The sequence below is a fragment of the Tachyglossus aculeatus genome, chromosome 16 (assembly GCF_015852505.1).
Source record: "Tachyglossus aculeatus isolate mTacAcu1 chromosome 16, mTacAcu1.pri, whole genome shotgun sequence".
Classification (NCBI taxonomy): domain Eukaryota; kingdom Metazoa; phylum Chordata; class Mammalia; order Monotremata; family Tachyglossidae; genus Tachyglossus; species Tachyglossus aculeatus.
Genome location: NC_052081.1, coordinates 23,409,545 through 23,423,670, shown reverse-complemented (window position 1 = coordinate 23,423,670; position 14,126 = coordinate 23,409,545). Strand labels below are relative to the sequence as shown.

Below are 14,126 nucleotides of genomic sequence, written 5' to 3'. Positions count from 1 at the left end.
GTCATTTCACAGGTGGGAATCAGACACAGTCACTGGCCCTCTGGGGACTCATATTAGCCTCTCCCCAGTCCAATCTATACTGCATGCTGCTGCATGGATCATTTTCTTAAAGCATCACTCGGCACACGTCTCCTCACTCCTCAAAATCCTCTTGTCTCCCTCCATATCACAAAAAAGAACTCCTCGCAATTAACTTCAAGACTCTAAAGCAACTCACCCTTCCTTCCACAACTGCTCTCTTCACCCACTCCCTCTCTCCATTATTCCCAAGCCAACCCTCTGACTGTTCCTTGCTCTCCCCACTCCTACCTTTGTGCCCCCAGGCTGCAACTCCTTCCCTACCACATCCAACACACCACACTCAGAGCCTGCCCAAAATTTCACCTCTCCAACAGACCTTCTTCCTTTTTTCATAATGGTATTTGTTAAGCCCTGACCATGTGCCAGGCGCTATTCTAAGTGCTGTTCTACCTTTGTCAATTACTCCCCAGCATCCCAAATGATACAAACCCACGTCACCAACTGTGCATCTGTACTCTGTTCTCTGCACTTTTGCATATACAGAGGTACTCAACTGTACATTCAATTTCGTTTATTCTATTTGTAAATATCTGTATGTCTATCACCCCTAGTAAAGTGTGTGACACATCTCTTTTCTGCTTTGTACTTCCCAGCAGTTGGACACTGAGCGTTGCCCCTACAGCACAATCCATAAGCAGTATCATTGGAATCTGTAAAAACTACAAACTTGGGGTCCAAGGAATCTGGATCTTTGAGTCGCTATACTATGACACAGTACTAATTACCTCCAGTCAATTTTGCACTCAGTGATGGCAGGGAGGGACCAAGCCTTCATTCTTACTTTGTCATTTTCCATTACACCTCGTGCAGTGTCTGGCTACAGCAAGTATTCACAATAAACACAGTTTTTGGTAATGAGCACTTATTGAGCACCCATAAAAGCCATGACTGATAATGATGACTATTTATTGAGCAACCACTGTAGGTTGAGCTATGTACCTGGCCCTGGTAAGTAAAAGATATAGCCCCTGTTCTTGAGGAACTTATTTCTAATTTAATTAATTAAAGCATTAAAGGCAACCACATGAGGCTACAGCGGATATCTAGTATGGTAAATAAAATTAACTTTACCTTATATCTCATCTTGGGACATGAATGAATGTAGAAACCCATGTAATAATGGCAGAGTTGAGGTGCTTTTTCACGCAGCTGCCTAGTGAAAGCAATCTCCCTGCACAAAAAAAAAGGGAAAAAAAGAAACTATATATTTTCATTATGATTTTCAAACATAACAATAGGACACAATTAATGAACTAAAATTCCAGCCTAAAGAAGGGTCCAAGCTCTAAAAAGAAGTGGATGAGAACAACTCAAAATTGTTTTTAGATCCCTAAAAATGAGAAAATGCATCTAAGCTCCATTTCTGCACTGTGCTGTGCCATGAGGCTGATCAGAAATTCAAATAGTATATGATTAAGGGGAATATTTTAAATGGTTTCTTGTTAATATTCATGCTGAGTGTGCTATCATAATCCTAAAATAGTGCAGGCACGTATCAGTATTCCTCTTCATCAAGAAGTTTTTGATTCAGGTAAATAGGCTGACAATTTACATTTACATGAATGCAATGCGCTGCTACATTCTGTTCTTTCAAATCTCCCAACAAACCAAAGAAAAGCATCAGACCACTGTAAAAAAAAAGTTTCTCTTTTTTGTTTATTGGCTTTAGGCAGCAGTTGTGCACAGAGACTGTCAGTATTTCCACTACAATGCCTATGTTTGAAACAGTTTTAATTTGCATCCGGTTGAAAACTGGCAAGCGACTTCATCCTAACTGCCAGGAGAGTGGGTGGGTGATGTTGGAAAGTTCAATTCTAAACTGATTTCACTGAAGGCAAAGAATACAGAAAAGATTGTTTTGTTGATATGTGTGTCATTGGTTTAGAAAAGTTTAATTTCAAAACTTAATTGGAGTGCGCTGGGCTATACCATTAAGAATTTACGGTAGACAGTCATCAAACAACTAAACCAGATAGCACAGAGTACATATGGAATACCACATTTACTCATACATTTAACTCCGCTGTGCCCGTGCCCCAAGAGATAGACATTTCCAACTTTCCCCCTCTAACCACCTCTGAGAGGGCACGTTTTAAAGAAGAAATTCCACTTGGGCACTGATGCGATCTGACCTATTTTCTCCTCCTGTCACACATGAGCCACTCTCACGTTTTCAATTACTACCACGTGGCACCAAAAAAAAATTATTGAGGATGCATCTCCTCCAAAAGGTCTTCCCTAAGCTCCTCTTTTCCTCTTCTCCCACTCCCTTCTGAGATGCCCTGACTTGCTCCCTTTGTTTTTCTCCCCTTCTAGCCCCACAGCACTTATGTATATTATCTGCAGTTTATTTATTTGTATTGATGTCTCCCTCCCCCAACTTTAAACTGTAAACTTGTTGTGGGTAGGGAACGCATCTGTTTATTCTTAAACTATACTCTCCCAAGGGTGGTCTAGACTCCCCCTTCTAGACTGTGAGCCCACTGTAGGGTAGGGACCATCTCTATATGTTGCCAACTTGTACTTCCCAAGTGCTTAGTACAGTGCTCTGCACACAGTAAGCGCTCAATAAATACGATGGAATGAATGAATGAATGCTCTGCACACAGTAAGCACTCAATACGACTGAATGAATGAGCCCCCCAAAATTATTTCATTGAAATTATGCAGTGAAGGCAATCACGCAAATGAATACAGTAGAAACTATCCAAAACACTTAGAAAAGTTCCATGCAATAATAAGGTGAGTTGATGAGGTTTAGTAGATTAAAGCCAAATAAAATGCTAGGCATATCAATAAAAATAAGGGCCAATTCATAACTTCTACAGAATTGCATATCGTTATCAATCAATCGTATTTATTGAGCGCTTACTATGTGCAGAGCACTGTACTAAGCGCTTGGGAAGTACAAATTGGCATCACATAGAGACAGTCCCTACCCAACAGTGGGCTCACAGTCTAAAAGGGGGAGACAGAGAACAGAACCAAACATACCAACAAAATAAAATAAGTAGGATAGAAATAAAATAAGTAGGATAGGATAGGATAGAAATAAAATAAGTAGGATAAGTAGGATATCGTTACTGGGCATGAGCTAAGTATATGGAAATTAAGAGTAATAGTAATATCATTTATTGAGCACTTGGTGTAATGTACTGTACTAAGCACAGAATAATGGCGTGACGTTCCCTGCCCGTGAGGAGCTTACACTCTAATGGAGGACAGAAGCATGAAAATAGTTACAACTAGAAAAGCAGCATGGCTTAGTGGAAAGAGCACAGGTTTGGGACTCAGAAGTCGGGGGTTCTAATCCCGGCTCCGCCACTTGTCAGCTGTGTGACTTTGGGCAAGTCACTTCACTTCTCTGTGCCTCAGTTACCTTATCTGTAAAATAGGGATTAAGACTGCGAGCCCCATGTGGGACAACCTGATTGCCCTGTATCTACCCCAGCACTTAGAACAGTGCTTGGCACTTAGTAAGCACTTAACAAATGCCTTCATTTTCTTTTTTTTGAGAAAGGTCAGAATAAATCCAGTGGACACATGTACAGAAGTGAAGGGGAAGGTGGAAAGTACCAGATTTGGCCGAAAGGATGATACGGTAGTCCCTCTACCCCCCAAGACTGTAAGCCCATTGTGAGCAGGGATTGTCTCTCTTCATTGCTGCATGGTACTTTCCAAGCTCTTAGTACAGTGCTCTGCACACAGTAAGTGCTCAATAAATATGACTGAAAGAATGAATGAATTTGGTCCATGGGACTCAGCATTTATATCAACAGGGCTGGATTAAGAGAAGTCTGAGCCCTGGGCTAGATCGTAGAGTGGCAGGCGGGTCCTCCTCACATGACCCTTGGTGACATCCCTGGCACACCACCAGCCAGGATGGCAACAGGATTGCATGGGAGTGAGGGGAGCCTTGTTATCGTGGACTAGGGGAGGGAAGAAGCAGGAGGAGTCAGATGGTCCCATTCCTACACAGGGAAGCAGCATGGCTCAGTGGAAAGAGTCCGGGCTTGAGAGTCAGAGGTCATGGCTTCTAATTCCGGCTCCGCCGCTTGTCAGCTGTGAGACTTGGACAAGTCACTTAACCTCTCTGTGCGTCGGTTACCTCATCTGTAAACTGGGGATTATGACTGTGAGCCCCACGTGGGACAACCTGATCACCTTGTATCCTTCCCAGGGCTTAGAACAGTGCTTTGCACATAGTAGGCGCTTAACAAATGCCATCATTTCTTATTTCACCAAGACTGAGAGGGGTTCGTGACTTGGCTCTCCTCCCTGTTCCCTCTCCACTCTCCGCCCTGTGGCTTGTTCTCTGGAAAGTGAAGGCACCAGTACGTAGGGCAGGGGGTGGGGAAGAAAGAGGGATCGTGAGAAATCTTCTTCCCCTAGTCAGTGACATCCCACAGTCCGGGGGGGTGGCCCATATGTGAGTAGATAAACACCCAATGAGATCTCTTTAGCTTAAACATCAAACACACCTTTCCTCTTTCTATGCACCAACATCTTACTGACCTCTCCCAACCAAGGAATCAACAAGATCCTTCCAGAGATGAAGCTCCAGAAGGTGCTTAGCACCCTTCGCTGTTAATCACAAACCACTGGACAATATAGGAGAGCTAAATAAAAAGTAGGGAAGAGACTGTGGAATGGGGGTGAGAAGATTAAGAAGCTCCTTAAGCATTCCCTCAATTTGAAAGGCCCTTTAAGAGCCAGTCATGTGGAGCCCGTTTTGAGATGAACACATCTTCATAATATCCCAGGCAGACAGTGATTTGGGGAGTCTGCTGAAGCCCCTGTAAACCCAGATCTGAGGCTTAAGCCCTTTGAGGCCCTGAATTAATCCATGCCCTGAATATAGGAGGTGGTTACAAACGCATATTCTAAAATTGCTCTTCAAGAAAGAACATCCAGTGCATGAGCCTGATCAGGAGGAAGTGTGAGGTGAGGAGCTTTCTCACTCACAAGGGAATTGAGGAATCATCATCATCATCATCAATCGTATTTATTGAGCGCTTACTATGTGCAGAGCACTGTACTAAGCGCTTGGGAAGTACAAATTGGCAACATATAGAGACAGTCCCTACCCAACAGTGGGCTCACAGTCTAAAAGGGGGAGACAGAGAACAAAACCAAACATACTAACAAAATAAAATAAATAGAATAGATATGTACAAATAAAATAAATAGAGTAAAAAATACGTACAAACATATATACATATATACAGGTGCTGTGGGGAAGGGAAGGAGGTAAGATGGGGGGATGGAGAGGGGGACGAGGGGGAGAGGAAGGAAGGGGCTCAGTCTGGGAAGGCCTCCTGGAGGAGGTGAGCTCTCAGCAGGGCCTTGAAGGGAGGAAGAGAGCTAGCTTGGCGGATGGGCAGAGGGAGGGCATTCCAGGCCCGGGGGATGACGTGGGCCGGGGGTCGATGGCGGGACAGGCGAGAGCGAGGTACGGTGAGGAGATCAGCGGTGGAGGAGCAGAGGGTGCGGACTGGGCTGGAGAAGGACAGAAGGGAGGTGAGGTAGGAGGGGGCGAGGTGATGGAGACCCTTGAAGCCGAAGGTGAGGAGTTTCCGCCTGATGCGCAGATTGATTGGTAGCCACTGGAGATTTTTGAGGAATCCAAAAAGGAGTAGCTTTAAGAGGTTCAGAAAACAAGGAAAGAGAGAGTGAAGGGTCAGGTACTACATACCACAAAAATGTACCCCAAGGCAGCATCTTTGGGTGAACGTGGTGTGATTGAGGCTATACTGTACTGGCTGCTTGTCCCCTGCCCCCCTACCCACTCTCTGACCTCTGCCCTGCCCCTCACCATGCCTCTGCTCTATGCGGACTGTGTGAGGCAGAGCTGGAGGTCTCCCAGCCACATCCTGACCGGCATCTGCAACTCCAGTGCCCATCAAACCCGGCCCGGGCCAGCCCTTTGTCATATGAGTGCCCCGGTGCCTGTTGGTTTGGGCTGTCTGTCAAACGAAGTTGTTCCCATGTTGTCTACCCAGTGTCCGCACTAGACTGTGAAAAAGCTTTGGTTTTTCTCCTTCACTTCCCAAGGTTGCAGGACTGTACAGAAACACTGATGTGCTTTTGTCAGACAAAAAGCTGCTCATCCACCCTCCTGGGGACACTTTGTAAATATTCAGGTTCCACTGTTGGGCAGGGACTGTCTCTATATGTTGCCAATTTGTACTTCCCAAGCGCTTAGTACAGTGCTCTGCACACAGTAAGCGCTCAATAAATACGATTGATGATGATGATGATTCAGGTTGAGTTTATTCAAGTGCCCAAATGCTGTCACAATGCACTATTAATGCTTTTTTCCAAGGACTGGGGCATAACCATGCACTGAGGCAAATGCTCAGAGTTAAACACCTCTTATAGGCAGATGCAACATGGCTTAGTGGCAAGAATAGGTTCTAATCTCGGCTCCGTTACTTGTTTCCTGTGGGAACTTGGGCAAGTCACTTGACTTCTCTGCTCCTCAGTTACCTCATCTGTAAAATGGGGATCCCCCGGGCCTGGGATGCCCTCCCTCTGCCCATCCGCCAAGCTAGCTCTCTTCCTCCCTTCAAGGCCCTACTGAGAGCTCACCTCCTCCAGGAGGCCTTCCCAGACTGAGCCCCTTCCTTCCTCTCCTCCTCGTCCCCCTCTCCATCCCCCCATCTTACCTCCTTCCCTTCCCCACAGCACCTGTATATATGTTTGTACATATTTATTACTCCACTTATTTATTTATTCAACTTGTACATATCTATTCTATTTATTTTATTTTGTTAGCATGTTTGGTTTTGTTCTCTGTCTTCCCCTTTTAGACTGTGAGCCCACTGCTGGGTAGGGACTGCCTCTATATGTCGCCAACTTGTACTTCCCAAACGCTTAGTACAGTGCTCTGCACACAGTAAGCGCTCAATAAATACGATTGATGATGATGATGATGATGATGATGATTAAGACTGTGAGCCCAATGTGGGACAGGGACTGTTTCCAACCTGATTATCTTGCATCTTCCTCAGTGCTTAGAATACTGCTTGGCACACAGTAAGCACTTAATAAATGCCATCATTATTATTATTATTACTATTATTATTTGGGCCTGGCTCCCTTGTTACCCTATGGTTTCTCCATCTTCTGAACCATGTCCAACCGCCTCCGTGCCAGTAATGGGAAGAGAGTGCCTTTTTGCACTCCAAGACATGGAGAACGTTGCTGATACACCCTCTTCGGCCTGTGCCCTCCAGCCATCCCAGTGTGGCCTTGGGAAAAGAGCACCAGCCTGGGACTCTGCCTGCCTGCCTGCAGTGTGATGTGGGGCAAGTCATTTTTAACTTCTCTGTGCATTACTTCCCTCATCTGCAAAATGGAGATTAAATGCTTGCCGTTCCTTCCTAGAGTGTAAGTACCACGCGGGGCAGGGACTGCATCCTACTTGATTCTATCGTATCTACCCTAGGTGCTTGGCACACAGAGCGTGCTTAACAAGTACCACAATTATTGTGATTATTGCTGGCCAAAGGTGACCTTTATTATCAGTGGCAGGTCTACTGAATGTGAAGGACACTGAAATGTACCCAGCTGTTTCTGTCTTTGACGTCATTTTATATCCCCGGATATAAAAAGAGGAAGAATTTGTCATGATATAAAACCATGGAACACCCACACCTGGAACGGTTTGTCCTTAATTGTAGCAGCATCCTGGAAAAAAAGAGGTTAGTAAAAGAAGGAGCAAAGGTAGGTAACCAAGATAATGAAGAATGTGGAGAAGATAGCCATATGGAGACAAACTAAAAAGATTATGGTTCTTTATTCTAGAAAGGTACAATCTTCAAGAGAAGAGGATTACAATTGACAAAATGATGAACTGTGTAGACAGAGTGAACATAAAACTGCTGTTCACCAAATTATTCAATAACAGAGATAGGGGCCAACCCACGCTTGAAGATCGGTGATGAAAACAAATTAAAAGGAAAAACCTTCTGACACGGTAGGTGATAAGTACGTATAATTCAATACCACCAGAACTTATAAAGGCAGAATAGGCTGGAGAGGGGGTTGAATAATTCATGAATGAGGGGTTCATAATGGAATACTGAACTATGGGGACATAAGAGTGAAAAGGTGAGGTGTTGAAAGACTGTTGAAAGCTCAAAGATGGTTACGTGATTACTAGGTCCATGAAGAGAGGAGTTATGGGTACTACGTGATACATCCATAACCACAATCAATCATCGTATTTATTGAGTGCTCACTGTGTGCAGGGTACTGTATTATGGGCTTCAGAGAGTACACTATAACAGGGTTGGTAGCCATGTTCCCTGCCCACAAGGAGCTTTCAATCTAGAGGGGGAGACAGACATAAAAATAAATTACATATATATATGTCATTGCTGTTGGGTGAATAAAAGGTACAAATCCAAGTGCAAAGGTGAGAGAGAAGGAATAGGGGAATTGAGGGCTTGGTTGGGGAAAGCCTCTTAAGGGAGCATCTAAAACATCCACATCTCAGAAACCTCCAGTGCTTGCCCATCCCTCTCCACATCAAACAGCAACTCCTTGCCATCAGTCTCAAAGTAGCCTTCCCTGATTCCTCCAAGTGGTCTTCCATGACTAGGCCATCATTTTCCCAATCTGCCCTCCTTCTGCCTCAAACTATACACTTGTCTGCGAACCCCTTAAACACTCTGATACTCCCTCTTAGTCCCGCAACATTTACATACTCTCCCTCTACTATTTCCCCTACCCTACAAACATTCTGATGCCATAGACAGAAGACTGAACTACAGTTCTTATAGTACAGGAAAAAACTAAGAAATATACAGCATCTGCCCCTCAGTTATGACTTTCCACTTCCCTTTCCACCTTTGCTCTCCACTACTGCCCACTTCCTTCCCACCAACAGTATTCATTGAGCACCTACTTTGGGTAGAGTTTCTACCACTTTCAGAGCAGTGCCTTGTAATAATAATTATTATTATGGTATTTGTTAAGCGCTTACTATGTGCAAAACACTGTTCTAACTGTCGGGGGGGGGGGATACAAGGTGATTAGGTTGTCCCACATGGGCTCACAGTCTTAATCCCCATTTTCCAGATGAGGTAACTGAGGCACAGAGAAGTGAAGGGACTTTCCCAAAGTCACACAGTAGACAAGTGGCGGAGCCGGGATTAGAACCCATGACCTCAGACTCCCAACCCCATACTCTTTCCACTGAGCCACGCTGCTTCTCTATGAACTTGATCCCGGGGCCCGATGAAAACATTCACCTCTTTCTCCTCTCCTGAGAAAAAGCAGGGGTCCTTAAGTCCCAGTCTCCCTTCTCTTCCTGCTGACTTGGCCTAGCCACAACGGGAGCCCATGTTCCAGCACCCCATCTCCTCATAAGCTAAGCCATGTGCTTATTCATCTATTATTAAAAGGTGAGTGCAAAAACCACCACTATGCCTTTATAAAACAATCTGGTCTGACTTCAGAAAAGTCTATAATTCCTGTGGCTGGAAACTCCACATGGGCCAGGATCATGTCTACCGACTCTGTGGTATTGGCTTTTTCCAAGCCTTCAGTACAGTGCTCTGCACGCTGTACGTGCTCAATAAAGACCGCTGATTGACTGACCAATTTCCACATTAAAGTTTCTTCCGTTTAACGTTATAACAAAGGACTAAATAATACTGTGACTCAAAGTTCAAATGTAAAAGGAAACTTACCTTAGTGCCGAGTAGACACCCAAAGACAGAAATGAGAAGTCTGGATCGTAATAAAGGTACACAGATGATACGCAGTATGGGAGAATATCGATTACGCCCACGGCAATTATCTTCCCATCCATCCAATACTGTTGGTGAAAAGACCCATAGCCACAATCGGGACCATTGGAGGGGGTCTCGGCCTAGGGAAGAAGACACAGGTGAGAACGAATTCCAGCTCCAAGCTCTGTTTTTAACATTAAGAATGATGATGGGGTCTCCGATCAGGAACAATGGGGGAACGTCACCCTGAGACTTCAGGACTGAGAACCGCTGCCGAGGAATTGACTGAGGCTCTAGTGCTTAAGCAGTGTCACATACAACTCTCATCCCCACTAGTCAGTCATGCTCCTGCTGGGACATGGAGAGCAACAAGTGTGTAAGTGTGCAAGAGTAGTCACTAAGAGCCTAGGGTGGGTAAAGCACTAAATTAAACCCTTAAAAAAAATAAATAAAACCCTGGGTGCGAATTAGACAGAGCCCCTGATCCCGGACAGGCTTATAATCTAAGGAGAGAATGGAGGGAGAAGATGTGCATGATCAACGCATAAGGAGAAATGAAAAAACAACAAGCGAACAGAACAAGGCAGAGCCAGGGCCTTGCGAAAGCATTAAAAGCTTGGGAAGCTTTGTGCTGCTTCTGCTGCTCCCGTTGTTGTTGCTGCTGCTGGCTTTTCACCCTTCCCAGGCTGGTGCGGGAGCTGTTGGGAAGTCCCGATGGCATGGGGATAGGGCAGATTCCCTGCAGGACAGTCAGCAATCGGCAGTTCAGTTGCTTGGGGTGACAAGCAGGGGCCTCGGACTTGCTGGTGCTTACAGCTCACCCCGATGCACGTAAAGGCTTTTTCAAGGCATCACTATGGTATTAGTTAAGCATTTATTATTATTAATAACATTAATAATAATAATAATGGTATTTGTAAATCGCTTACTATGCAACATTTGGATTTTAGGGGAGAAGTTTGTGGACCTACTTGCTTTTGAAAAGAAAAATGTAGTTGTCGTGCATTTTGCTGTTCTGAATTAGCTCCCCTAAAATCCAAATGTTGCTATCATGAGGAACCAAAATCAGCAGAAAATAATACGGAACTGCATCAGAAACTTTGAAGTAGCACAGTTGTATAGGCCACATAATTCTATAACAATCAATCATATTTACTGAATGCTTACTGTGTGAAGAGCACTGTACTAGCACTTGGAAGAGTATTATTAGTATTACTGTATTTGCCAAACACTGTACTAAGTGCTGGAGAAGATATAAGCGAATCACTTGGGACACAGTCCCTGTCCCACATGAGGCTCAAAATCTAAGTACATGGGAGGAGGATTTAATCCCCTTTTTACAGATGATGTAACTGAGGTAACAGTATAGGGCTACCCATATTGGAAAGGTCTAAGTCGAAGCATCAGACAAAGTTGATTCACTTGTGCTGGAGAGCAGCAACATGGGAAAGAGTCAAAGTGACCAAAATGACCTCCCCCTCCAATCCCATAACTGTAGGGGTTCCTCAAGGGTCAGTTCTTGGTCCCCTTCTGTTCTCCATCTATACTCACTACCTTGGTGATCTCACTCGCTCCCATGGCTTCAACTGTTATCTCTACGCGGATGCTACCCAAATCTACATCTCCTCCCCTGTTCCCTCTCCCTCCCTTCATCTCCTCCTGCCTTCAGGACATCTCCACCTTGATATCCTCCCACCACCTAAATCTCAACATGTCCAAGACTGAGTTCCTTATCTTCCCTCCCAGGCCCTGTCTCTCCCTGACTTTCCCATCAATGTGGACGGCACCACCATCCTTCCTGTCTCACAAGCCCGCAACCTTGGTTGTTATCCTTGATTCCACTCTCTATTCACCCGATACATCCAATCTGTCACCAAAACCTGCCAGTTTCACCTTCACAACAAAAGCAAGATCTGTCCTTTCTTCTCCATCCAATCCACTACCTTGCTAATACAATCACTCATCAATCTTATGAAATCTCTCCATCTTATGAAATCACTCGCCCCGTCCCTCCTCCCCTCCTTAACTTCCATCTTCAACCGCTCACTCTCCACTGGTTGCTTCCCCTTTGCCTTCAAACATGCCTGTTTCCCCCATCCTAAAAAAACCCTCTCTTGACCCCACCTCCCCTTCTAGTTATCGCCCTATATCCCTCCTACTATTCCTTTCCAAACTCCTTGAACGAGTCCTCTACACCCGCTGCCTCGAATTCCTCAACGCAAACTCTCTCCTCGACCCACTCCAATCTGGCTTCCGTCCCCTACATTCCACCGAAACTCCCCTCTCAGAGGTCACCAATGACCTCCTGCTTGCCAAATCCAATGGCTCATACTCAATCCTAATCCTCTTTGACCTCTCAGCTGCCTTCGATACTTTGGACCACCCCCTTCTCCTCAACACGCTATCCAACCTTGGCTTCACAGACTCCATCCTCTCCTGGTTCTCCTCTTTTCTCTCCGGCTGTTCATTCTCAGTCTCTTTTGCGGGCTTCTCCCCCCCTGCCCATCCCCTTACTGTAGGGGTTCCTCAAGGGTCAGTACTTGGTCCCCTTCTATTCTCTATCTACATTCACTCCCTTGGTGAACTCATTTGCTCCCACGGCTTCAACTATCATCTCTACGCTGATGACACCCAAATCTACATCTCTGTCCCTGCTCTCTCTCCCTCCCTTCAGGCTCGTGTCTCCTCCTGCCTTCAAGACATCTCCATCCGGATGTCCACCGGTCATCTAAAACTCAATATGTCCAAGACTGAACTCCTTATCTTCCCTCCCAAACCCTGCCCTCTCCCTGACTTTCCCATCACTGTTGACGGCACTACCATCCTTCCCGTCTCAAGCCCGCAACCTTGGTGTCATCCTCGACTCCACTCTCTCGTTCAATCCTCACATCCAATCCGTCACCAAACCCTGCCGGTCTCACCTCCGCAACATCGCCAAGATCCGCCCTTTCCTCTCCATCCATACCGCTACCCTGCTGGTTCAATCTCTCATCCTATCCCGACTGGATTACTGCATCAGCCTCCTCTCTGATCTCTCATCCTCCTGTCTCTCCCCACTTCAATCTATACTTCACGCTGCTGCCCGGATCATCTCTGAGCAGAAACTCTGTGGGCATGTTACTCCCCTCCTCAAAAATCTCCAGTGGCTACCAATCAACCTACGCATCAGGCAAAAACTCCTCACTCTCGGCTTCAAGGCTGTCCATCACCTCACCCCCTCCTACCTCACCTCCCTTCTTTCCTTCTACAGCCCAGCCTGCACCCTCCGCTCCTCTGCCGCTAACCTCCTCACTCTGCCTCGTTCTTGCCTGTCCCGCCATCGACCCCCCGCCTACGTCCTCCCCATGGCCCGGAATGCCCTCCCTCCACACATCCGCCAAGCTAGCTCTCTTCCTCCCTTCAAAGCCCTACTGAGAGCTCACCTCCTTCAGGAGGCCTTCCCAGGCTGAGCCCCCTCCTTCCTCTCCCTCTCCCCATCCCCCTTACCCTACCTCCTTCCCCTCCCCACAGCACCTGTATATGTTTGTACAGATTTATTACTCTATTTTACTTGTACATATTTACTATTTTATTTATTTTATTTTGTTAATATGTTTTGTTGTCTGTCTCCCCCTTCTAGACTGTGAACCCACTGTTGGGTAGGGACCTTCTCTATATGTTGCCAACTTGTACTTCCCAAGTGCTTAGTCCAGTGCTCTGCACACAGTAAGCGCTCAATAAATACGATTGAATGAATGAATGAACGAATCACCCGACTGGATTACTGCATCAGCATCCTTTCTGATCTCCCAACCTCCTCTCTCTTCCCACTTCAGTCTATACTTCACACTGCTGTCCGGATTAGCTTTCTACAGAAACACTCTGGGCATGTCACCCCCTCCTCAAAAATCTCCAGGGGTTGCCTATCAACCTTCGTATAAAGCAAAAACTCCTCACTAGTGGCTTCAAAGCTGTCCATCACCTTGGCCCCTCCGACTTCACCTCCCTTCTCTCCTTCTACAGCCCAGCCTGCACACTCTGTTCCTCTGGTGCTAACCTTCTCACTGTGTCTCCTTCTCGCCTCTCCCGCCTTCAACCCCTGGCCCACATCCTACCTCTGGCCTGGAATGCCCTTCCTCGTCACATCTGCCAAACTAGCACATTTCCCCCCTTCAAAGCCCTTCTGAAAGCTCACCTCCTCCAGGAGGCCTTCCCAGACTGAGTCCCCCTTTTCCTCTGCTCCTCCTCCCTTCCCTCTGCTCTACCCCTCTCCTCGCCACAGCACTATAAATGTACATATTTATTTTTCTATTTATTTTATTA

General features: G+C 45.9%; 1 protein-coding gene across 5 annotated transcripts in view; it reads right to left on the bottom strand.

Annotated features, from left to right (window-relative positions):
* ATE1 (arginyltransferase 1) overlaps window positions 1–14,126 on the bottom strand; it is a 249,168-nt gene that overhangs the window by 126,976 nt on the left and 108,066 nt on the right. For all 5 annotated transcript variants that reach the window (XM_038757582.1, XM_038757583.1, XM_038757580.1 and 2 more), the window contains 2 exons: window positions 9,783–9,964; window positions 1,153–1,252 (listed from right to left, as the gene is read on the bottom strand). In XM_038757582.1, the coding sequence (XP_038613510.1) occupies window positions 1,153–1,252; window positions 9,783–9,964 (282 nt within the window). The remainder of the gene's footprint in view (window positions 1–1,152; window positions 1,253–9,782; window positions 9,965–14,126) is intronic.